Consider the following 26,055-nt stretch of genomic DNA (forward strand, 5'->3'; position numbering starts at 1 on the left):
TTGCACTCTCCAGGACATCGCACAGGGCATGTTGCCCCCTCAAGGACAAGTGGTGTTGTACCATCTTCCAGCTGAGGTGCCAACCTTTCCCCGTTCCCCTGAGGTGACTGTGTATTTTCGACCTGATGCCCCTGAAGTGTTCTCTCCGTGTTGATGCAGGAGTCAAGTGGGGCCTTGGCCTATGTGATGTGGCCCTGTGGCCCACAGACATTATGGACTGGGCAGTGTCCCCCCATTTGAATATATGTAAATACTGTTTTGATTTTTGAGGACATATTTCTCGTATTTTACCTTATTACACTCACTTCAATCACTTCCTTTTGTCCTTGCATTATTCCTGAGGGGTACGGGGTGGATGTGTAATGTTGTTGCATCTGTTAGTGTGTATGGTGTTGGGGGTGGGGGTGGGGGTGTTGCATGTGTGTGTGTCACTCTCTTTTTCCTCCCCCCTCCCGTGTGCTAGGCGGCAGTACTCACCGTGGTCGTCTTCGCTGGCATTGGTATTCCTGGTGTAGGAGGAGGTAGACCAGCATGGGGAAAACCTGCAGTTCGGGCTCCATGGTGGCGTGGTTCTTGCCTGAGTGTCCAGAGGTGAGTCATTTACCTTCTGTGTTCTGTTTCCGCCATGCTTTTGATGTCATTGGGACCGCCCCGGAAAAGGTGGTGGATAGGCCTCTTGTAATACTGTGAGCGGTATACTGTCTTCTGCCTGGCTGTTGGCAGTTACCGCCATGGTGCTTGTTGCTACCGCCGTGGCAGTCGGTGTGTTAAAGTGGCTGTCTGCCTGGGCGGTTTCCGCCGTGGTCATAATTCCATTTTTTTTTACTGCTGGCTTGTTGGCAGTATTACCACCGCTTTATCACCGACCGCCAGGGTTGTAATGAGGGCCAGAGTACCAAAGCAGTCCCCACTCAGAGGTGGGTGTCCGGCTGCCCATACCAAAAAATCCTGTAGCACTGACCAGGCAAAATGGCTGTCCCTCCTCACTTCTGAGTCTAAGCAGTAATGTTTTGCGAAACTGTGGAGGGAAGCCCAGGTTACTGCCTTGCAAATGTCAACAATAGGTACATCTCTAGCCAAAGTCGAAGTAGCAGACGTAGCCCTGGTTGAATGAGCTCTAATACTCTCAGGAGGATCTTTCTTTGCCAGCGCATAACATATTTTGATGCAAAGGATGACCCACCTTGACAACGTTCTTTTGTGGACGGCTTTGCCCTTCATCTTGCCTATATAGCCGATGAACAGCTGATCGTCAGTTTTAAATTTGCTCGTCCTGTCCATGTAGAAGCTCAACGGTCTCTTTGGATCCAGACGATGCAGCATTCATTCTTCCTTAGAGGGATGGGGAGGAGGGTAAAAGGAGGGAAGGGTGATGGACTGCCCCCAAATGAAAAGGAGTCACTAACTTTGGCAGAAAAGCCGCCCTGGCTCTCAAACCACCTTGTTGACATGGAAAGTGGTAAACAAGGGTGTTACACTCAGAGCTTACAGCTCACTAAAATGTCTAGCCAACGTGATTGCTACCAGAAAAACAGCCTTTATTTTAAGGAGCCCTAATAGGCAGCTATGTAACCGCTCAAACAGTGTACCCAGCAGGTATGATAGAACCTAAATTAAATCCCACTGAGGCATTATAAATGGAGTGGGAGGAAACATATTAGACAAACCTTTAAGAAACCTTAAAACAATAGGGTATTTAAGCAAACAGGGTTGGTCAGGTAAACAAATAAATGCTGACAGTGCAGACAAATAGCCCTTCACTGTCGCAACTGCACAACCTTGTTGTGCCAAGTAAAGAGCAAATTGCAAAACATTGGATAAGTGGGCCTTTAAAGGGTCAACATGCCTGTCCTCACACCATTTGACAAACTTGGCCCTTCTACCAGCATAGACAGTTTTGGTGGAGTGTTGCCTGGCCGATAAAATAACATTCACCACTTCAGGGGGAAGAGTAAAAGGAATTCAGGTTGCCTCTTTCAACCTCCAGGCATGTTGACTCTGGAGGTGGGGGGTGTAGAATCGACCCCAGCTACAGCAAGAGGAGATCTGCCCAGTGAGGGAGACAGAGTGAAGGGCACAATGAGAGCTGAAGGAGGTCTGTGTACCACACCCTTCTCGGCTGGTCCGGAGCTATCAATATGACTTGGGCCTGGTCTTGGCGAATCCTCCTCAGAACCAGAGGAATAAAAGGTATGGGGGAAATGCATAAAGTAGCTGGGTGCTCCAGCTCAATTGAAACACATCCCCCAGCATTCCCTGCATTGGATACTGGACGCTGAAGAACAACGGGCAGTGCACGTTCTCATGAGTGGCAAACAGGTCTATCTGTGGTGTCCCCCATAGCTGGAAGACGTGAAGAACCACCTCCGGATGAAGGCACCACTCGTGGTCAGCTGAAAAGTGCTGACTGAGAATGTACGCATGTACGTCCGCACAGCCAAATGGTTTGCTACTATGCAAATCTGATGGTCCTGAGCCCAGCACCAGAGACATAGAGCCTCTCTGCAGAGAAGATACAACTCTACTCCTCCCTGCTTGTTGATGTACCACATTGCGGTAGTGTTGTCTATCAAGAATTGTGTCAACTGACCGCGAACGGAAGAGAGGAAGGCCTTGAGAGCCAGACGTATCTTCCACAGCGCCAACAGGTTGATATAAAAAACATCTGTTCTTCCGGAGACCAAAGACTCTTGATCTCCAGACCCCCCCAAATGTGCTCCCCACCCTAGAGTGGAAGCATCCGCTATGACTGTGGTCACCAGAGGTGGTAGGCAAAACAGTCTCCTCTGTGTTAGGTTTCTGTCCACAGACCATCAGTAAAGTTCCATTGCAGTGCTCCTGGAGATCCTTATTGAACCCTTGAGATTTCCGTTGTGTTGAAATCACTGCTTGCAGAGGTACCACTGGAGGGCTGTCATGTGCCAGTGTGCATCAGTGACCAACAGAATGCAGGAAGCGAACCGACCAAGCAGACGTAAGGTCTTGAGGACTGGAATGAGCGTTCCATTCTGAAACATTGGAATTATAGCCCGAATATCTTAAACCCTCTGTGGAGGAGGATAGGCACGATCGACTGTGGTGTCGCCCCTATGAGCAGGATGCACTGAGAGGGCTCCAGGTGAGATTTGGGGACATCGATGGAAAACCTCAGATTGAACAACAGCTGGGTGGTCAAATGCAAGTAATGCTGCACCAACTCTGGAGATCTGGCTTTGAGCAACTAATCGTCCACATAAGGGTATAGTGGTATTCCCCACTGCCCGAGATGTGCAGCTACCACTGCCATCACCTTTGTGAAGACTCCAGGTGCAGAAGTACCAAACGAAAGAACTGCAAACTAGTGATGCTGCGACCCTACCATGAACCGGGGATACTTCCTGTGTGACTGCAGGATGGGAATATGAAAACACGCATCCTGCAAGTCTATGGAAACCATCAAGCCTTCTTTGATCAGCTCAAGAAACACCTGTGCTAGGGTCAGCATTTTGAAATTTTCCTGTGTGATGAACCAATTCAAAATCCTGAGGTTTAGGATCAGCCGTAAACGGCCATCCATTTTGGGGATCAGGAAATATCTTGAATAACATCCCTGAACCCTTTCTTGCTCCGGAACCAACTGTACTGTGCCCTTTAAAAGCAGATTATGCTCTTCTTGCTGTAGTGGCAGTAGATGCTCTTTCGAACAAAACGTTTGCTGGAGAAACTCCCGGAAGAGAAGGCCTACCCATTTCCTACAATGCCTAAAACCCAACTGTCGGTTGTTATGAACTCCCACTCTTGAAGGACATGAATCACCCTCCCTCGGGTAAAACATGCTTGTGAAAGATGGAAGAACTAGGGTTGCTTCCCTGAAAGGTTAGCAGAGGAGGATGAAGTAGAGGAGGAGGATGGCTAGTGGACTGCACCACGTTGCTTATCTTTCCGATGACCTCTTTAGGGTCCATAGAGCGGGATGGCAGATTGCTGTTGTTGAAAGTGCTGCCTCCAACGAATGAAGGAGCTATGGCCAAACCCCCCTAAACCTACGCAAAGGTCTATAGGTTGTGGAGAGTGTCTGAAGACCAAAAGACTTGGCGGTGGCCCTGCTCTCTTTAAACCTCTCTAAGGCTGAATCCGCCTTGGCCCCAAACAACCTGGATCCATTGAATGGAAGACCCACTAACGTAGACTGCACATCCGGGAAGAACCTCAATCCTCTCAGCCATGCATGCCTTCTGGTGGCGAATGAAGTCCCCATGGCCCTGGCAACAGAGTCCGCTGTATCTAGGCCTGATTGTATGACATGCTTTGCTGCCGCCTGACTTCCGCAAAATGACTGCACATCCTGCGGCAGTTTGGGGGATGACCTCTTTGGCCGAATCCATTAGCGTATTGATGTACCTGCCCAACAGGCAAGTGGCATTCACTGACTTCAATGTCATACTTCCTGATGAAAATATATTTTTCACCGACTGTCCATCCGCTTTCACTCCCTGTCAGCAGGAGTCGTGGGAAAGGAACCAGGTGCAGACCTCGAAGAACATGAAGCTTGAACCACCAGGCTTTCAGGTGTTGAATGCTGGCTTAGAAACTAAGGATCCCCTGGTGCCGCCCTATACCTCCTGGCAATGGAGTTCGAAACTGCAGGAGTGGAAACAGGTTTCTGCCCCAGATCTAGGACTGGCTCCCACAAAGCCTCATTAAATAGCAGCAGGGGTTCTGATGCCGCAGGGGAAGAATGAAGAATTTCAGTTAAAAAGTTTGATTTTAATTCTGTAGAAGGCAGTGGTAAGTCCAGAAGTTCTGCAGCCTTCCTAACTACCCAATGATATGAGATAACCTCTGGAGGGGGTATGCCCCCAGGAGATAATAATTCCCATTTAGGGGATGCGTCCAGGCCACTCGTCAGCTCAATGCCTTCAAACTACTGGGAAGGCATCGGAATCTCCCCTTCTTCGAGGTCCTGATACTGCTGGTCCTCTACCCTCTACATACAGTTGCTCCTCCAAGAGCCTCAAGGTTACCCTCCTGGATCCTAGTATGGATTACAGCCACATCATTGACAGAGAAGGCCCCGGCGTCGATGAAGCTTATTGTGGTGCTGACGGAGCTGGGGTCGGCGCCGGGACCTTACTCCAGGCAGGGGTAGAATGACTCGACGCAGGACGGGACCTATCCGACGTGGGAAACGGTGACTGTGGCGCCAACAACTCTTGCACATCAATGGTGATGGTGTTATTTTCTGTGTCGTTGCAGACAATGGGTACGGGGCCACAGGCATGAAAGGAGCCTGCCTATATGGTGCTGGGAAATCTCCCAGGGAGAAGGCCAATGGACCCGTGGGGACAGAAGTGCACCAGAGGGGGCCATTTCTGTAGTAAAAATGGTAAACATGGCATTTAAGAAATTGGTAGGACCCGTCCCTGGGGCTGGAAAGGTCGGATATTCTCGGTCCTGCTACAGAGACTGAACCTGACCTGCGCCTGCTCTTTAATCTCCTGATCTGATGGAGTCACAGGAGAGAACTGCACCACAGGACTCGTGGGCGACGCAGAGATCTCCACCAAAGATGGCACTGGTAATGCCTTAGGCAACTTCGGTTGTGGAGGAGACAGAGTGGGACTCGCTTCCCAAGGTGCGCTGCGCTGGGACCTCGAACCCAGAGACAAAGACTGAGGGCTGGCATCTCGGGATAAACGACGGCGTGAGCTATGGCGATGCTGTTTCTTGTGCGACTTCGCTGACCTATGGGACGACGATTCCTCTTGAGGCCTGGATCGACGACGGCCCCATTTCTCTTTCTTAGCCCTCGCCAGGAACAACTTTGCCTCCCCTTCTTTTAGTGCCTTAGTGTTTATGCTCTGATGAAGAGCATACCCTGACGTTGTGATTCGAACTTAAACACCAGAGGCAGTTTTCGTGAGGGTCAGTAACCAACATGTGACCTCCACACTCTTGACAATGTTTGAAGCCTGAATTCTTCGGTGGAGACATTGTCGCACAAACAAAACTTCGACAATGAAGTTCCCTTGAAACAGGGAAACCACGCAGAGAGGTAGGAAAACCGCTTGTGTCGAAGGTGCGGAAAAAAGGGAACTGATGCCAGCACGCCGGCGAGGACTTCTTATGGCTCCGATGATGTAAGACAGATATGCGTGCTGAGCCGCTGTATTGTGACGTCCTCGACGATGTGGTGTGGTGTGTAAGAAAAACTTTCCATCTGGAATATTCAAAAAGTGAGGAATCCACAGGTAGATGTATCCATCAGGATTTGTTGTTACTGGCATTCCCATCTGTTTTGCTCTGCCAATCTACGTATTGTGCTCCAAGTGAAGAGACAACTACTTGGTGGTCACTCTTTCTCTGTGCTGGCCGCACAATTGTGGAACTCCCTGGCTATTACACCATATTGATGATCTCCTTATGTTTAGGAAATCACTTAAAAACTGTTGTTACACACTTTAATAAAATCTGTCCTCCATGGTGTTTAGTCTTAAGTTTCCCCACTGAGACAATCTGTTTTTATGTTCTTTCTTAAGCACTAACACACACTCAGGTAACAGTTCAGCTCAGTAAGTGAAAATAATAATAATCTGCAAGAAAAACATGAGAGACACATGCCAACCCTATGGAAGAAAACAGTCAATATTCTAGATTAATCATATTTCTAATGACTAAAGATAGTCAAGAAAATACTTGGTGTACTGAAAATGAAACAAGAGTAGAGGATACTCATATCTAAATGAGTAGGCATTTTTAACATTTTACGTAATTCTTTATCATCAAGATCTATTGCCACATTAATTTTAATAAAAGATTAACATGGAAAGGTTTCCCTCAATAATGACAGGCAGGATTTTTCTGAAAAGTCTGGGAAGACACTTTGTGAAGGCATTGCTTCCTATGAACTTAGCAAAGTCACTGAGCAAGACCCGCTATTAAATCCACAGGGCAATATGAACTCCCAGAAGATTGTCATGGTTACAGGAAACATTCCTAATAGCTGGTAAAGGGCTAATGTAGCATTTTTTTTATTAAAAAAGAAAAAAAGACCCCAAACTTTGCTCTCCCGGTTTCTTTATAGAATGTGGTGCGGACACTTTAGGTAAAAAAACATTGGCTAATAGGGTTAACTTTGTTTTACCTTCTCTAGTCTTAGCTGAGCATGGATTTGCCTGATGGTCGCTGCACTAAAGATCATAATAACCTCATTGTTATAATGCTTGCTGTTGATTAGACTTACAAGATCCCTTTTAATAGTGTTTTCCTGATGCAAAAACGGCTTTCAGTTGGATAGGATGGTATTTTCTTTACAAAAGAATTGGATATCTCAAATCTCCTCACACATTATTTTAGCTGTCAGACCACTCTATCGGAAAACGTTAATGAATCAGAAGCTATCATCCACATTCAACAGATATGGCCTTGATCAAACCAATCAAACATGTATCTAAACGTCGATTGCACCCAGATGGAGATCACATTTGTTCTATTAAATTCAAGACACTACATTATAAAAGTTACCATTTACTTAAAATAGCTCAATCTTCGGATTGCTATCTTTGGGCAAGTCAATCCAGTAAATATTTCTATTCTACATCAAACTCTGTCTGATTAGAGCAGGTACTTGCCTTATCCCAAATATCTTTTTTTTTTTTTTTTAAACACAATAGTCACATCTTATTCTTGGCAAAAATAACAATGACAACCAACCCATTGAAAACTTAGGGTCTGATTGTGAGTTTGGCGGATGGAAACATCCATCCGCCAAACTCCTGACGAGGAGGTCACCATGGTGCTGGCCACCTCCCTACCGACCCCATTATGACTTGCCACCGGGGTGACTGGCGGAAACCAAGGTTTCCACCGGTCAGCCGAGTGGGAATTTTGCGGCAACATTGCTGCCGGCTCATAATAGAGGCGGCGGAAATGCTGCCGCACACAGGGGGCACCAGCACCCTTCAAATGTGGACTGTCTGCAACTGCCATGAAAAGGCTGGCAGAGAACAATGTTGTAATCAGTAGGGTGGCCCTTGATGATTACAACTAGCTCTGCCGCCAGCCTTTCAGGATCCTGGCAGGGACGGCGGTAGGTTGGCGTTTCTGCCTGCCAACCTCGTAATGTGGCAGTCAGACCACCACAACTGCGGCGGTCCAACTGCCACTGTGACTATGGTGGTCCTAAGACTGCCAGACTCGTAATAAGGCCCTAAGTTTAATCACTGAAGAGTGTGCTTACCCTCCCAGACTTGGGGCCTCATTACGAGGTTGGAGGGCTGACCATTGGCCCAAAATCACCATGGAGAGAAAACCACTGCAGAGCTGGTGGTCTCCCCCCCAGGCTGATTACAATTTTTTCCACTGGGCTGACTGGCGGAAACCTCTGAAATCGGAGGTTTGCGAAGGTCAGCCCATTGGAAACAGTGCAGCAGCACTGGCCTCAGATCATCATAGAGCCGAGGCCAATGCCATCGCAGTGAGGGTGCCCCCAGTACCCTCGGAATGCACACTGTCTGCCGTAGCAGAGACAGTGCGCATTTCGAGGGTGCTGGGCAGAGGGGCTCCTGCACTGCCCATGTCTAAAGCTTGGGCAATGAAGTCCCCCCTGCCACAGCCCCCAGCACTAGCTTTCCACAAACCTTTTCATGGCAGGGTCCCCACCATGAAAAGGCTGGCGGAAACTGGACTTGTGATCAGCATGGTGGCGCTGAAATCAGCGCCGCCGTGGCTGACCACAACTCCAACTGCTGCCACTCCATTGGGAACCTTGTTCCTGGCACTGGCGGCGGTCCCCTGGTGATCTGACCGCCACGGTCATAATTTGGCCTGCCAGGAGTGCAGCGGTCTGACCGCGACCACAAGTCTGGCAGTCTGAAGACCGCCAGACTCGTAATGAGGCCCGTAGACTGGAGTTATTAGGCAGCCAGGGGTAGTTAGATAGTGTAGGTTATGAATTTGAATCTGGTAGCACAAACCTGTACATTTCATTCCTTCTTTTCACGCAGGAACAACCTACTCTTTACTTAAATCCAACTATACGAAACTTTCCAAACAAGTAAAGTCTATGCACATTCACGTACCCTTAGAAGGATAGCTGTTTAGAATATGGGATTCAATGTATATCTTATGAGCTTTCTATGTGGGACAGTACTTATTTCTCATCTAACATCGCTGATACATTACCCGCACATCGTAACTCTCTGGGATTCATTTTGTAAGGCAGTCTATCTCCTATAAAAAATTACAACAACTATATGTGCTTGGATATGAAAAAATATAAATACATTTTCAGCTCCAGAAGAGATTCAAGGATATTCTTCTTGAATGCACTTCTTTCCTGTCATATGCACTACCTTCCTAAATACAAGTACTATTTCTGGTAATTATGCAACGTTCTTGAAAAACATACAATATACAATTGTCAGATTATGTTTTTTAGAGGAAGCGTGCAAGAAGCCTTTGCTAATATATTGTTTTATGTCAATTCAGCTAATCTATGGTTGTCCTCAAAGGTTTCATGCGAACATCTGCATGCCATTGATGCAATAATTTGGATGGCAATATAATACGTGTGTTAGCTGAATGCATTAAAATCGAGCCCTTTTAGGGGGAGATTTTCAATAAAATAAATTTTACATGCTGAATCACTCTGGCAAAGACCACTTCCATATTATGTTTGGTTTACCATGTCTATTCAATGCTGGGTCACAGTAAAGCCAATTCTTTCAGTTGTAATGCATTGTATTGCTACAGGCCATCTTAAACTGCCCAAAGACTAGCACAATAAGGAAGCTGCATCTTCTGGTCATAGGTCTGAGGAGGCTGTTACTTGTGTCTCCTTTGAGACAGTTATGTCTAAAGTTGAACCTCAGACGTATCATTCCACTCGGACTGGTAAGCAGTGTTAGATATTACTTTGCTATGAAAGATGAGGTGACTTGTCGGTAAAGGTTCTGTACTCGCCATTCCCACCATAGAAACTTAGCTTTAAGTTAATGGCTTTGGTTAGCTTCCTTCTCCTCTAATTGTTTTTGTCTTTTATAATTTTCTGTTTCAGTTTTGTTTATTTTTTAAAAAACTTTTTTATGCAGAAATGAGCTTTGAATTGGTATAGAAATCAATAATCTGTAAAAACTACATATGTGAAATATGGAATTTATAATTTAACCTATTTTGTAATTACCGTGTGAAGCTTTAAACATAGACATATATGAAAAAGTAAGTATATCCTCTGAAAATATACCCCACTTTTATCAATGTTCTCAAGTTGCACTCTGTTCAACACTTGTGGTAGAAGGGATTCCTAATAAATAACAAATATACGAAATATACTAAGCGTGTAGGTTTAAGTAGCAGGCAGATTACTCTACTTATATCAGGGTTATGTTATAGAAGTCTTCTCCACCCATGTTCAGTCCTTGAGGGACAGTGGTGCAAGGGAATATTATTGCCTTCTTGCTTCAAGAACCTGGGGAGTCTTCCAGTTTGGGAAAGCGTGTAATGTCAGCGGGTTTCAATTAGACAATTAGGAACGACACAGGGGAAAACTAAACTAGCACACAGGGTACAAAGGACCCTCACCAAAAATATATACGTATTAAGGACAATTATATATCTCAAATGTTAATTTATCTGAATCCCAAAATTGGAAAAGAGTTCTGATAGATGCAAAAAGCTCATTTATCCTTGGCACTTCAAAAGGAACCCATGTGGAAATATACAAGAAAGGATCTCCTATTGTGTGCTTAGAAATATGCTGTATTCAAGTTTCATCATCTCCTAATAAAAGCTAATGCAACATCCTAGATAGAGCCCCAGAGTAGGAAGTTCCACCATGTCCTTACAAAAGGGAATCATCGAGATAGTAATGAAAACCAGTTCAGTTCCAAACAGATATTGTATTTTTGATGGACTGATGGATACATTACCTAACACTCAGATCTTATGTATCCTCAGACTAACAGGAAAAAATATTATTGCTCTCTGAAAAATAGGCAGACGGTGTTAATGGAGCCATCCACTGAAAAGCAGCCAGCTTGTCTTCTTACCCAACCTTATATTACGAATCTCTGACAATAAGAGTTCGGCAAAGTTTTTTTTGTTTGATGATGCCTGGAAATATACTGCAAAATCCTTCTCCAGATGGCACCTTTAAAAAGCAACACTTTGCTTTGCAGAAACTGCCAGACCACAAGCAACTGACAGAATAAATAAGGTGTGTTAAATAAACATGACACTTCAAGTACCTGGCTGTTCAATGCATCACTTCTGGTACCAGTAGGATTGCCACATCAGGAAATAAAGTGTCATTGTAAAAGAGGCACAGGAGAGATGATGCAGATATACAGGCATCAGTTTTTGATGGCCAAAATCACAGTAGATAAAAAAGCAAAATATGTAGCTCATTCCCAGGAATCCTAGCTGCACTTCTACAATGGTTAGGGGTTTTACAGCCAGCCATGGCCAATGTGTCACACTCAGGGAGGACCTACAGATGCAGTCTATAGGCTTTTGTGAGTGTCTGCAACCCTTCCCAGCTACTAATCAACTAGGCTTATGAAGAAGCTAAGCTATGATGGTTATTGATAAATACGGATGGGGGTGGTGTTTTATGTACCTTAATGACATTTATATACACAGTTGTTCATTACATGGTTGTCTCCCAATTCACACCACTGTGAAGTTCTGAACGGTTTACTACTTTGGTATTACTGTCAATGCATAGGCATCTCCACGGCCTTCTGCTCACTTCTTACTATTTGAGGCTCTCAGTCAAGGGAAGTGCTCTTGGTAGCAGACGTACGCCCTTATATAAAGGTGACCCCTTATTGTTAAAACACAGTAGAATAAACTCTACCTGGTTCAGTACCTGATACTCAGAATCAATCCTGTGCTGCACCTCCAGCATGTGGCGACTGTTGGTGATGGCTTTTGGTCTCTCCCATGTTTCATACATGATGACTGCTAGTATTTAGCCTAGAATAAAACAACAAAATCAAAGCTTTCATCTACTGACCAGGACAATCCAGCAGGTCTATGGCAAAACTCTAAATGAAGCCTAAAAGGCTCGTACACTCACTTACAATATTCCTGAATCATATTACAAAGCCAACAGAATGGCACCTTTCTGATGGCTTCACCTCTGCCAGCTCCACTATCAGGGACATCATTGACCAATCACATCACCACGTGAGATGGCATCAGACTGAATGCTAGCTTAAGGAATGCTAAATAATTACCAATTTCAGTAGCATTTCCTCTGTGTAAAACCACCATATAACACGTGGCTCCATGCTTGGACAGCTTTTCAAATGATCCTTACATGCTGAAATAAATTACCCAGGTAATAAGGAACAGTTATAATGCGAGTGATATACCCTCATATGTGAGGCAACTGATGCATCCCCCCATTCTCCCATACGTTTAGTATTATTTTTTTCATGCTGCAAGGATTCTTCCTCCTCATACACTACGAAAGATGTGGACCAGCATAGTCGTACTCTGGAACTTGGACTGATATGGTTGTTTTAGGATCTTGCTATTAAAGATACAGTCAGTAGTGCAAATTATGTGATCTCAATGTCCTAAACAATGGAGTTCTTTAAACCTTAGCACTCAATTCAAGAATATTTTATACTCATTGGAAACGTAGACCACTAATGTGATGTGACCAGGAATGACTGGCTAGAATTCATGAGAGCAGAGAAGAACCATTAACAAATGGGGTAAAGCAGCTAGGATTGAGCAAATGTTTAAATGAAAATGGTTGGCTTTCAACACACAAAGTTTTGGATTTATGGTTGAAGCATCAGTTTTCCACAGAATTCGTTGGCAAGTACAGAATCAAACAGACCTTCCCCGTCAGACCCTTTTCCCAGGTCGCTGGTTAATAGGCAGTGTTCTTGTTTGAGTACTGTCCAGGGGCATTTGATACGATTATACTCCAAAGGGGATAGCCAAGTTATGCTTTTGCGTACGTGACTATTTCAAGGATGGATAATCCATCACAAACATGACGGATATTCTGACTGCTATATTACAAGTACATTGTTTACTTGCATTATGATGGTCTATACATCGCATTTGTAAAACAAACTCTTTATCAGGCCTTATGTTGAGGTAAGCATACATAGCGAAGTACAGATTTACTATTCTCAGGTCCACATCTGCTTAATTTGATGATGTATTGCCAGCAGGTACTGTGGAGTATATATAAGTGCAAGTGGATATTATAACTTTGGTAGTGTGGTAAAACTCCTCCAAATATCCACAACCCATCATGCCCAAGGGTTCCACTGAAGTCAGGGAGTTGGCAACCTGGCACTTGTTAAGAAGAGGCCAGCTTTACTTACCCTACTGACAGTAGTCAAGCTATGTGTGGATCTTCATAATGGAATGGCAGGAGGTGCTGCAAGACAGGGTGAGAAGCACTGGCAGACAAGTGTCTCAGTATTATGACCGGAATAGCACAAGGCACTGCAAGTGAGGTTCTATATAAATTGTTTTTTCTAGTACTGGGAATGTCTGTTGTCATCATGGCACATAACGAATGTGTAGGGGGGGGGGGGGGAGTGGGAGAGAGAGAGAGAGAGAGAAAGAGAGAGATATATATATTTAGGGCTGTGCAAATGTCTCTATACTGGAAAATGGCTCCTGCGGGCAGATATTGAGGTTCAACACCATAATGAAAAATGGCTCCTGCGGGCAGAGATTGAGGTTCAATAATAGTGTGAGGAACCATAACAATGTTCTGAAAATTACTGTTCAGGTGACCTTCATAAGCCATTTGTAGGGCAATCACAATCATAGCAGGAGTCTTGGGTGATGCAGGTCATAACCTGTACTTTGAGAGAGCTGTGCAATTCTGTTATATCAGGCGATGTAGTGTGATGACTTGAAATAGGAGTACTGAATCACAAGAGGCTGCTGAAAGTTACGATTATTGCAGTCTGGACAGAACTATGGGCCTCATTACGACCATCTTAAGACCGCCAGGGCCACGGTGGCGGTCAGACCACAGCCAATGTGGCGGACTGACAGCCACATTACGACCCTGGCGGTTGCGCCACAGTCGGACCGCCAGCACCACCACTTCTCCTCCACTGGAGGTGCTGGCGGTCCTAATCTGTCAGGGTTACGAGTCCCTTCTCCGCCAGCGATTACATGTCGGTAGCCCCGCCATGTAAAGGCTGGCGAAGATGGAGTGCAGGGGGCCCCTGCACGGCCCATGCACTTGGCATGGGGAGTGCAGGGGCCTCAATGGCCAGCCTTGTCGCGCTTCTCACTGTCTGCTTTGGTGACAGTGAAAAGTCGAATGGGTGCTAGTGCACCCTACTTAATTATGAGCGGGCATCAATGTTGTGGGCTGTGTCCTGCTGGGCCAGCGGGCGGAAACTCTGTTTCAGCCTGCGGACCCAGCAGAAAACTCATAATGGGGCCCACAGGAAGGGGACCGCACTGTGGTAACCTGACTGCAGGAGTTTGGCAGATGGTCTTTTCCATCCACCAAACTCATAATGGTCCCCTATGTGTTTATTTACTGGAACAGCAGTTTGTATTGCAGATTGGAACATACATGCAGTAGAAGAGATCCAGGGAGCAGCTATGTAATAAACTAAACTGATAAAGCTCTCCGTATGTCCTCTAAAGGACATTTGCCCTATTGAACTTTCTGAAATCTTTAAAACTTTAACATAAAAAATAAATTTTCTTCAAGCCATGGAAGGTCTATGGAACTACAAGGAGACAACAGTAACCTCTATATGCAAACTAGCAAATACTATCAGACCCTGACTGGAGCAGGGGCATAGGGCAGGTAGGAGATACGGGACATTAACTGCAATGGCTCTGTAATCTGTACCAAGTACATCCCTCTCCAAACTTGACTTTCCGGGTACCGATAGTGTCCCTGGGCGCGATTCTTCTTTGCGATGCTATGCACCCTCAATTGCCTTCCTAGTCCCTTCCTGCTATCACTCTATCAGCTGGATTTGCTCCTCATCTCCATTTTGGAGCAGGTAAAGCATGGATCAGGTGTGCAATCAGTTCAAGTTTGACCTCCTCCTTTGGTGAACTGGATAAGCAGGAATTTAGTCTTTATTCATTTATTTTATCTTGGATGGTCCCTATGCACATGTTGCTGGGGGGAAAATGGAAAGTATAAATATAACAAGACTGCGACGGGAGCCAGATGTGGGCCACATCCTACCATATGCCCACTCAACTTCATCCTCTCAAAGCCACAGGGTCAGAGCAGGTGAAGGCTCAGCCATGCCAGTTGCAGTGATGCAGGATAAATGACAGTCACAGCCCTGCTCAGGCCAACAGTGGTCACAGCAGTTGCATCCCCAGTTGCGCTAAAGGTAGATGTAGCCTGAACCAGGCCTATGATGATCAAAGCAGTTGAAGCCCATACCAGGGCCTAGGATGATCATGACAGTTGTAAACCCTAGCTGGGAATACAAGCATCACACAGCTACAGTGGTTACCTCAAGGTCGCCCTATGGCACTCAGTTCTCTCTGGATGTCCTTCAGCCACCGAAGACATGCTGAACCTAACACCGCCTGGAGAATCTCTCCTCCTGCAGGGCCAGGCAGACTCCTTCCCTCTCTCAGCAGAACAATAGGTTTCTATGTACTTCAGGGAGGTCCTCTAGCAGTGCAGACTTCCAGTGATGTCCCCTCACATCTGGGCGCTAGGCTTTCAGGCTTATAGGGCACAGGGGGTGTCTTGGACCTGGAGTACCCACAACACATCCACCATTAGATTTGAAGTTTCTGCACCTGGCTGTCATCAGCCCAACTAAAAGAGTATTAAGAGACAGACAAAAGGGAGGCCTCATCTAGGGATTTCCTCAACTTACATAACAAAGACTGCAGTGGCACCGTCAACTCCACCATCCACCAAATGGCAGTGCTCAGGAAGACTAATCAGCAGTTCCTTGTTAACAAAAGGCCTCAGGCGATTTCTAAACTTAACCACGGCCCTATCCTCCTTACTCTAGTGTCTTGCTGCCCAAGGGACATAACCACAACAATTAGTCTCCATAACTCAGCTTGACTTATCATTCAGCTATCAACTATAAATGTGTTTTGGAATTGCAACCCTTTATCTTCGTCAGCATATCAGTTTCTGAAAATCCACATATTTTTCTGTCAAATGCAACTTTCCAGTTTGGGCAAACAAACTCAATTTTCTTGAAGAAAACCTTTGTTTAAAAAAAAAAATGCCTTTAAAATATCAGTTTTAATATTTAGGAAATACCCTACATTAACTTGTGATTTTCATTGAGTACTCACCTTTAAAAATACCTCATGGACTGCTTTGAATACACAGGTATTATAGTCATAGGCCCTGGATGCTCACCATAGCACCAAGGATGCCCGTATTTTGCCAATAGTATCCTTTTTATAATGGTTGATACAACTGTGCCAAGGCTGGACAACATAAGAACCATGGGTTGCCACCATAAAATCAGTCATGGCAAATATTATGTGAGGGAGCTAGCTAAGGTAGGTCAGTCATGATCCTAACAAGTCAATGATGTCTGCTAGTATGCCAAAACTAGACCAAGAGTGCCCAAAGTCCTTGTACACGCCTACAGGACCCTCCACAACCTTGGATCCAGCTACCTCAACCACTGCATCACTTTTTACTTGCCCGTCAGACCTCTACGCTCCTCCCAGCAATCACTCGCCACCGTACCCAGCATAAAGATGGCCCCAGCTGGAGGAAGATTGTTCACCTACCTTGCAGCAAAATGTTGGAACACCTTACCTCTCCACCTCAGACAGTCGCAATTGCTACCTCAAATCAGGAAGAACCTCAAGACCTGGCTCTTCGACTGAATCCTGAGGACATACGCCACAGTGCCTTGAGACCCTAGGGGTGAGTAGCGTGCTCTAAAAAAGACTGATTGATTGAAGGATGACCATTGTTATGCCATGGGCACTATTATGCCATAAACTGACAAAATTGTGCCAGATATAAGCCCATATGATGGTGGCTAACATAAACATTTGGAGATCCTTGACACCAGATGTAGCTTCCTCGCCTTGATAGAGCTTATTATTGAAGGACACATAAATTAATGCAGATGAGGCTCTTCATTTTCATTGCTCTGGATCACAGGTTCCCTCAGCTCCTAGGCTAATTATACATACATAAAGGCGAACCCATCAAGAACGTCAAAACCAAATTCAAGTCCCATTGAGGCATGTGAAAGGGCACAGGAGGAAATTTATTCACTAAACCTTTAAGAAACCTATTTACAATTGGAGACTTAAACAAAGAAGGCTGGTCCGGAAGGCAAAGAAACGCCGAAAGAGCCGCCAAAGAGCCCTTAACCGTATTCACCGTACAGCCTTTCTTTGCCAAACTAAGAGCAAATAAAAGAACATCAGCAAGGTGGGCCTTCAAGGGATCTTTTTGGTTCTCCCCACACCAAGCCACAAATTTTGCCCACCTGCCGGCATAAATGGATTTAGTGGAGTGGCGCCTGGACGATAGAATAACATCCACTACATCCGGTGGGAGAGAAAACGAACTCAGGTTGCCCCGTTCAATCTCCAGGCATAAAGGTGCTGGCTCTGGAGGTGGGGGTGTAGAACCTGCCCCTGCGACTGTGAGAGGAGGTCTGCCCTGAGCGGGAGATGGAGCGGAGGGCACTGCGAGAGTTGAAGCAGGTCTGTATACCATACCCTTCTCGGCCAGTCCGGAGCTACCAAGATGACTTGGGCCCGATCTTGACGAACCTTCCTCAAAACCCGAGGAATCAAGGGTATGGGGGGGAATCGCGTAAAGCAACTGGCCCATCCAGGACATCTGAAACGCATCCCCCAATGCTCCTTGCAACGGATACTGGAGGCTGCAGAACAACGGGCAATGCGCGTTCTCTTGAGTGGCAAATAAATCCACCTGAGGAGTGCCCCACATCCCGAAGATGTGGAGGACCAGGTCTGGATGGAGAAGCCACTCGTGATCTATCGAGAAATGACGACTGAGATCGTCCGCACGTACATTCAGAACTCCGGCCAAATGATTAGCTATTAAGCAAATCCGATGGTCCTGAGCCCAGGACCAGAGTCGCAGGGCTTCTCTGCAAAGAAGGTACGACCCACACTCCTCCCTGCTTGTTTATATACCACATCGCAGTAGTATTGTCCGTCAAAATCTGAACTGACTGACCGCGAAGGGTAGGGAGGAAGGCCTTGAGCGCCAAACGTACCGCCCGCAATTCCAACAGATTGATATGCAACATCTGTTCCGCTGGAGACCAAAGACCCTTGATCTCCAGGTCCCCCAGATGAGCTCCCCACCCTAGAGTGGAAGCATCCGATATTACTGTGGCCACAGGAGGTGGTAGTGAAAACGGTTTTCCTTGGGAAAGGTTGCCGTCCACTGTCCACCAACGAAGATCCGCTACAGCGTCCTTGGAGATCTTTATTGAATCCCGGAGATCCCCTTTGTGCTGGAACCACTGCCTGCGGAGGCACCACTGAAGAGCCCTCATATGCCAGCGAGCGTGAGTGACCAACAGAATGCAAGAAGCAAACAGACCTAGCAGGCGTAAGACCTTGTGGACTGGAACTGCTGCTCCAACCTGAAACAATGGAATCAGCGCCTGAATGTCCCGAACCCGCTGAGGCGGGGGTAGGCCCGAAACATTGTTGTGTCCAGTACTGCCCCTATGAACAGGAGGCGTTGAGAGGGCTCCAGGTGAGATTTGGGTACATTTACTGAAAAGCCCAGATCGAACAACAACTGTGTTGTCATTCGCAGATGAGACAACACAAGCGCTGGAGACTTGGCTTTGATCAACCAATCGTCCAGGTAGGAAAAAACCGCTACTTCCCTCTTTCTGAGATGTGCTGCAACAACTGCCATCACCTTTGTTAAAACCCGAGGTGCTGAAATAAGTCCAAACGGAAGGACCGCAAACTGGTAGTGTTGCGTTCCGACCACAAATCAGAGATACTTCCTGTGCAACTTGATTATCGGGCAATGAAAGTACGCGTCCTGCAAGTCGACAGACACCATCCAGTCTCCTTCGTTCAACGCTAAAAGAACCTGCGCTAGGGTCAGCATTTTGAATTTTTCCTGTTTGAGGAATAAATTCAAAATCCTCAAGTCCAGGATCGGCCGTAAACGACTGTCCACTTAGGGAATCAGGAAATATCTTGAATAACACCCCTGACCCCTTTCCTGCAACAGCACCAACTCTATAGCGCCTTTTGCCAACATGGTGACAACCTCCTGTTGTAACAACAGAAGATGGTCTTCTGAACAAAAGGAAGGACCGGGGGGGGAGGGAGGAGGGAACTCCTGAAAGGGGAGAGCATAGCCCTTTTCCACAATTCCCAGCACCCACGAGTCTGTTGTAATCAACTTCCATTTCTGCAGAAAAAGACTTAGGGGGTCATTCTGACCTTGGCGGTCCATGACCGCCATGGCGGAGGGCGGCGGAAGCACCGCCAACAGGCTGGCGGTGCTTCCTGGGCGATTCTGACCGCGGCGGTAAAGCCGCAGTTAGAAAAGGGGAGCCAGCGGTTTCCCGCTGGCCCAGGGAATCCGCCATGGCGGCGCTGCTTGCAGCACCGCCATGGGGATTCCGAGCGCCTTCCCGCCAGCCTGTTTCTGGCGGTGTCCACCGCCAGAACCAGGATGGGGGTAACGGGTGCCGTGGGGCCCCTGGGGGCCCCTGCACTGCCATGCCACTGGGCTGTGCAGACAGTGAAAATCGCGACGTATGCCACTGCACCTGTCGCACCCCTTCAACTCCGCCGGCTCCATTCCGAGCCGGCTTCACTGTTGAAGGGGCTGTCCCGCTGGGCCGGCCGGCGGTCTTCTGGCGGTCGCCCGCCGGCCCAGCGGGAAAGCCGGAATGGCCGCCGCGGTCTTTTGACCGCAGAGCGGTCTTTCGGCGGGAACCGCTTGGCGGGCGGCGACCGCCGACCGCCGCGGTCAGAATGACCGCCTTAATCTTCCCCCTACAGGAGAAGAATGGTTGATAAAGTGGGGAAAACTAGGGCTGCTTCTGCTGTTGCCCACCAGAGGAGGATGAAGAAGATGACAGCTGCTGGGCTGGACCTCTAGCTCTACCGCTACCCCGCCCTCTAAAGGCACGATAGCGTGGATTGGCAGGTTGCTGGGCGTAGGACTGCGACCTCTGAAAGACAGAGCCTCGAGTGAACCCCCGAAACCTACGAAAAGGTCTATAAGGCGTTGCAGCCGAGGTCTGTAAGCCCAAGGACTTAGCTGTCGCCCGACAGTCCTTAAACCGTTCAAGGGCAGAGTCCGCCTTGTCCCCAAACAACTTCTCTCCATCGAATGGCAGATCCATTAGGGTGGATTGAACATCTGAAGAAAAACCAGAGGACCTTAACCATGCATGCCTCCTAGTAGCCACAGATGTTCCCATGGCCCTGGCTATGGAATCTGAAGTGTCCAGGCCAGATTGTATTATTTGCTGAGCAGCTGCCTGCGCATCCATAAAAAGGGAACCAAACGACTTCTGCATCTCTTGTGGCAGTTCTTTCGCCATCTCTTTAGCGGAGTCCATTAGGGCGTGGACGTATCTGCCCAGCACACAGGTAGAATTAGTAGCCTTAAGCGCCATACTACAAGATGAAAAGATCTTTTTTGAAGTCTGCTCCATCCTTTTGGACTCCCTATCAGTAGGGACTCCAGAGAAAGTCCCAGGAGCAGACCTTGCAGAACATGACGCTTGTACCACTAAACTTTCCGGAGTTGGATGTCATGATAGAAAAAACGGATCTCCTGGTGCGCCCCTATGTCTCCTCGCCACTGCCCTGTTCACAGCCTGAGTTGTTACTGGCTTCTTCCACAAGTCTAGAATAGGCTCAGTTAAAGCCTCATTGAAAGGCAACAAAGGGTCAGCACTGGACGAGGAGGGATGTAGTACCTCTGTGAGCAGGTTAGTTTTTACCTCTGCCACAGACAAAAGGTAAATCCAGGTACTCCGCTGCCTTCTTCACCACTGAATGGAAAGAAGCGGCCTCTTCAGTAAACTCCCCCAGAGACGCAATGTCCCACTCCGGAGAAGTATCCAGACCACTTGCAGTGGCAAGACCTTGAAACTCATCCGAAGGCTCAATCTCGCCTTCCTCCAACTGTCTATATTCCTCTTCCTCCAAAAGTCTCGAAGCCTTCCTCCGAGATCGAAGATGCGTCTCTAAGGCCGGCGTCGACAAAGAATCCATCGACGCCGACGACTTCGAATCACGAAAGTGCCCAGGAAGAGATGGACGACTCCTAGACTCACCTGACGCCGGAGCCGGCGCTGACACGGAGTCGACCAATGACCTTCTCGGAGTCGGTTGGCAGGAAGGTGATGGAGCCGCCCTGGATGGGGACATCAACGACGTCGGAAGATGCGGAGAAGGAGTCGGCTGACGTGAAGAAGGATCCACCGTCACCAGAGGAGGACTCCTGCCAGGGGATACCCTCGGCGCCGAACCGCCAGTCTCTGAAGGGCAGAAGGGCATGAATGGAGCAGCCTTGTACGGCGCCGGAGAACCCAAATTAAACGGCAATGGCCCCGTGGGACCCGCCGGTGCACCAGCAGGGGCCATGGATTGGAACACAGCATACATCGCATTTAGAAATGCAGCCGGATCCGTCCATGGAGCCGGGAAAGCCGGGTACTGTTGAGCCGAGGTCTGCTGTACATCAGGCTCCCTCGACGCCGGCGAAAACTGAGGGCTACCCTGAACAACCTCATATACGGATGGCGCCGGCGACAACTCCGGACTCTCGGGTTGAGGCGTGACAGTAGGGCTCATCTCCCATGTCTTCTGACGTCGGGAAGATCGAGACCTCGACCTCGATCGGCTCCGAACGGCGCGAGAATCATGACGGTGCCGAGAGTCATGATGACGCCGCTTCTTATGCCTTTTGGGAGAAGCATGGGAGGAATCCTTCTTATGGCCCTTCTTCTTCGCTTTTGCCAAGAAGAGCTTCGCCTCGCGCTCCTTCAGAGCTTTCGGATTCATGCTCTGGCACGAAGAGCATCCTTCTACATCATGCTCCGAGCTAAGGCACCAAATACAATCCGAATGGGGGTCGGTCACTGACATCCGACCCCCGCATTCTCTACACGGCTTGAAACCAGACTTTTTGGGAGGCGACATTGTAACCACCAAAAAGCGCTACAGTTATCAACGAGCCAGGAAGAAAAACCGTTGGCGTCGAAGGCACAGAAAAAAGGAAAACTGAAGTCAGTACGCCGACGAGGACCTCTTATTGGCACGTTGACGTCAGACGGAGTCACGTGGAGCTGTGCCATTATGACGTCCTCATCGACGTGAACAGCTAGGAAGAAGACTTTCCGTCGGATGCTGACGCAAGGACGAATTCATAAGGTGAGGAATCCACAGGTAGTTGTATCCATCAGAATGCTACATTTTCACTCTGACTCTTGCAGTACCACGCTTTGGTGGGTCAGGTCTGATTACTTCTCAGGCTAGTGCTGCTACTCTTCTTTTAAGGTCCACTCTTCATACACATTGTGTGACTGATAAAGCAGACATGGTCAATCTCCTTGTGACCTAGATATATTGAGATTGAATAAAGTTGGTAAAGCGGCGGCCCCATAGGCCAACACTGTGTTTGAGTGTTAGTATGAGTCCCTACCATAGGTATGATTGGCTGTCATTCTAAAGCTCTTGAGATGAGTAGTGTTGCCTTCTTTAATTTACATAGACTCTGAGATACTGCATTTGACTTCACCTCTGAGAGCAACTTTGAGGTTACTGACAAGTTACCATTAGCTCCCAAGCTACTTATTAGAGACCCATGCTCTAGATGTCCAAAATCGCAGACCAAGCTCCAAAATGCTCTTCGTGAGCTAAATTATTTAAAAAAGTTGTTTTAATGTAACTTGTGCCACACATATCTATTAATAATGTTCTAAACTGTTCACAATCGGAATTTTGACCAAAATTAGCACTGAAACTGGTACTCTTGCAATACTTAACAACCTACTCGGCGCTTTAGATGGAGAAGACTTATGCCTTCTGGTTCTGCTAGACTTTTCCTCAACATTTGACACCATAAACCTGGAAACCCTTCTCACCATCCTATCTACCAGAGTGGAAATTGAAGGTTGGTTCTTCTCTTGCCTACCATCAATATGGCTAGTCATTCAAATTAAATTATTCGGAGTACCTACTTTATCATTAAAATATGGAGTGTCCAAAGGATCAATATTATACACCTAGTTATCCAATTTACACCTGGAACCACCGAGAACTCTGATGAAATCAAGAAAAAGGACATAAGCATTCATCAGTATGCGCAGGGTACACAATTCTACTTGAAAATCTCCAATCCATCAAACATAGCTACTGTGAAGACATTCCAGATAAAACTGACAGACTTGATGAACATGTACACTAGTAACTAAACAAGCTAAAATAGAGCTCATACACTTGTATTAGACCAAGTCTCCTCCCGAGTACAATCTTAGCTTCATCAACTCTTCTCTCTAGACATCACCTCCACACAGGTCACAAAGTGAAATCAATCATATTTACCATCAAACAGAAAACATCTACAACCCAGCCTAAACTGCATCATTCAAAATCCTCCTCCCAGGAAGCTCAATCCCACCAAGCAGTGGTAAAAGTTCTGGTGTTGTTGCACCATGATGGCAGCAATGCAATGTTAGCTGGGCTTCCCAAAGCCTCTAAAGCAACTCTCACAGCAATTTTACATGCTGCTGCATGCCTTACCAAGTAATCCCGGCTCCCTGATATACCTCGATACAAAATTACTGTTCAGAGATTTTCATTTTTGATTTGTGTTTTTGGATCATTAGAGAAGTGATTTAGCTTGGTTGATATTGCTGGGGGGTCAATTAGTTTTATAGAGACTGACAATAACTGCTCAGAATAACTGTTAGACCTGACAGCCTTAGGGTGGTCACCCTCAACTTTGTGCCTGCCTCCCTCCACTTTTTGACACTGTTTTTGCTGGTTTTAGGACTCTGCACACCTTACCACTGATAACCAGTGCTAAAGTGCATACGCTCTCTCTCTTAAAACATGGTGACATTGGCTCATACCCAATTGGCTTATTTAATTTACTTATAAGCCCCTAGTAAAGTGCACTACCTGTGTCCAGGGCCTGTAGATTAAATGCTACTAGTGGGCCTGCAGCATTGATTGTGCCACCCACCTAAGTAGCCCCTTAACCATGTCGCAGGCCTGCCATTACAAGGCCTGTGTGTACAGTTTCACTGCCAATTCGACGTGGCATTTAAAAGTACTTGCCAAGCCTTAAACTCCCCTTCTTCTACATATAAGTCACCCCTAAGGTAGGCCCTAGGTAACCCATAGGGCAAGGGGTGCTATGTAGATAAAAGGCAGGACATATACCTGTGTAGTTTATATGTCCTGATAGTGTAAAACTCCTAAATTCGTATTTCACTGCTGTGAGGCCTGTTCCTTCCATAGGCTAACATTAGGGCTACCCTCATACACTGTTTGAGTGGTAGATTCTGATCTGAAAGGAGTAACAGGGTCATATGTAGTATGGCCAGAATGGTAGTACAAAATCCAGCTGACTGGTGAAGTTGGATTTAATGTTACTATTTTAGAAATGCCACTTTTAGAAAGTGAGCATTTCTCTGCACTTAAATCCTTCTGTGCCTTACAATCCACGTCTGGCTACGTTAGTTGACAGCTCTCTTGTGCATTTCATTCAGACAACCCCAAACACAGGATGGTTAGTCACACCTGCACACATCTGCATACTGAATGGGTCTTCCTGGGCTGGGAGGGTGGAGGGCCTGACACTTACATGTCAAAGGACAGTGGCCTGCCCTCACACAATGGACTGCCAAACCGTCTACTGGGACCCTGGCAGACAGGATGGAACTGAAAGGGTACCTTCTGCACTTCTAAGCCACTCTTTGAAGTCTCCCCCACTTCAAAGGCACATTTGGGTATTTAAACTGGGTTTCTGACCCTACCAACTCAACCACTTCTTGACAAGATACCTACTGGGAAAGGAACTCTGAACCAGAACCTGCAACCTGCTAAGAGAAGCTGCCTGGCTGCCCAAGGGACTCACCTGACTGCTTTTCTGAAAAAGGGATGCTGCCTTGCTGTTGCCCTGCTTACTTGCTGCCCTCTGGCTGTGCTGAGAAGTGCTCTCCAAGGGCTTGGATTGAGCTTGCCTCCTGTTTTCTGAAGTCTCACATCCAAAAAGATTTCATCTCTGCAAAGAACTTCTTGTGCGGCAAAATTCCAAGCACAGCCTGCAGGAACCGAACCACACAGCCTGAAAATCACTGTAACGCCGAACCGGAATGACGCAGCCCAGCTCCCCGAGTGGAGATCGATGTACCGCCAACGTTGCGACCAGAACTACGACGCACGGCCCACTGGATCGAAACAGCCCCTGTGACTTTGCCCTGCATGCCCAAGATTTCTCCGCATCGGCCCCGGGGCGTCCAAATACCCTGCAACCCGAAGAGGATCCAAGTCTGGGTGCCGGAAATCGATGCAAAGCCCTTGTTGTGTGGAAAAGCATCAACGCATCATCTGTGTGTGCCCGGAGAAAGCGATTCATACTTCCCCGTTTTCCACGCATCTCCTCCTCTGCGCTCCCCTGCAGGTAATTTAGATGCAAACCAGGTACTTTGTGCTTACAAGAGACACTTATTGCTTTTTAAGTACTAAAGAGCCTATTTTTCATTACAAAAGTGATACTTTAACTTGTACTTATCAAAGCTTGATAATTTTGAGCTTAGTTTAACCAGATAAATATTCAATATTTGTCTAAACCTGTGTGGTGTTATACTGTGTTATTGCATGATTTATTGCACAAATACTTTACACATTGCCTTCTATGTTAAACCTGACTGCTCAATGCCAAGCTACTAGAGGGTGGGCACAGGATAAATTGGATTGTGTGTGACTTACCCTGACTAGAGAGAGCGTCCTTGCTTGGACAGGGGGTAACCTGACTGCCAACCAAAGACCCCATTTCTAACATTAACCCTTACACCATTTTCCAAAATGGTGGCTATAATAGAGGAAAAAGAGACA

General features: G+C 47.0%; 1 protein-coding gene across 7 annotated transcripts in view; it reads right to left on the reverse strand.

The window, feature by feature from the left end:
* The window catches only part of MARCHF10 (membrane associated ring-CH-type finger 10), a 299,651-nt gene that overhangs the window by 229,544 nt on the left and 44,052 nt on the right, over positions 1–26,055 (reverse strand). For 4 of the 7 annotated variants that reach the window (XM_069237996.1, XM_069237993.1, XM_069237990.1 and 1 more), the window contains exon 2: positions 11,837–11,955. In XM_069237996.1, coding sequence (XP_069094097.1) covers positions 11,837–11,935 — 99 coding nt within the window. In that variant the 5' untranslated portion in view covers positions 11,936–11,955. The remainder of the gene's footprint in view (positions 1–11,836; positions 11,956–26,055) is intronic. The other 3 variants (XM_069237997.1, XM_069237995.1, XM_069237991.1) reach the window with 1 other exon arrangement.

The sequence above is a fragment of the Pleurodeles waltl genome, chromosome 6, assembly GCF_031143425.1.
Source record: "Pleurodeles waltl isolate 20211129_DDA chromosome 6, aPleWal1.hap1.20221129, whole genome shotgun sequence".
Lineage (NCBI taxonomy): Eukaryota > Metazoa > Chordata > Amphibia > Caudata > Salamandridae > Pleurodeles > Pleurodeles waltl.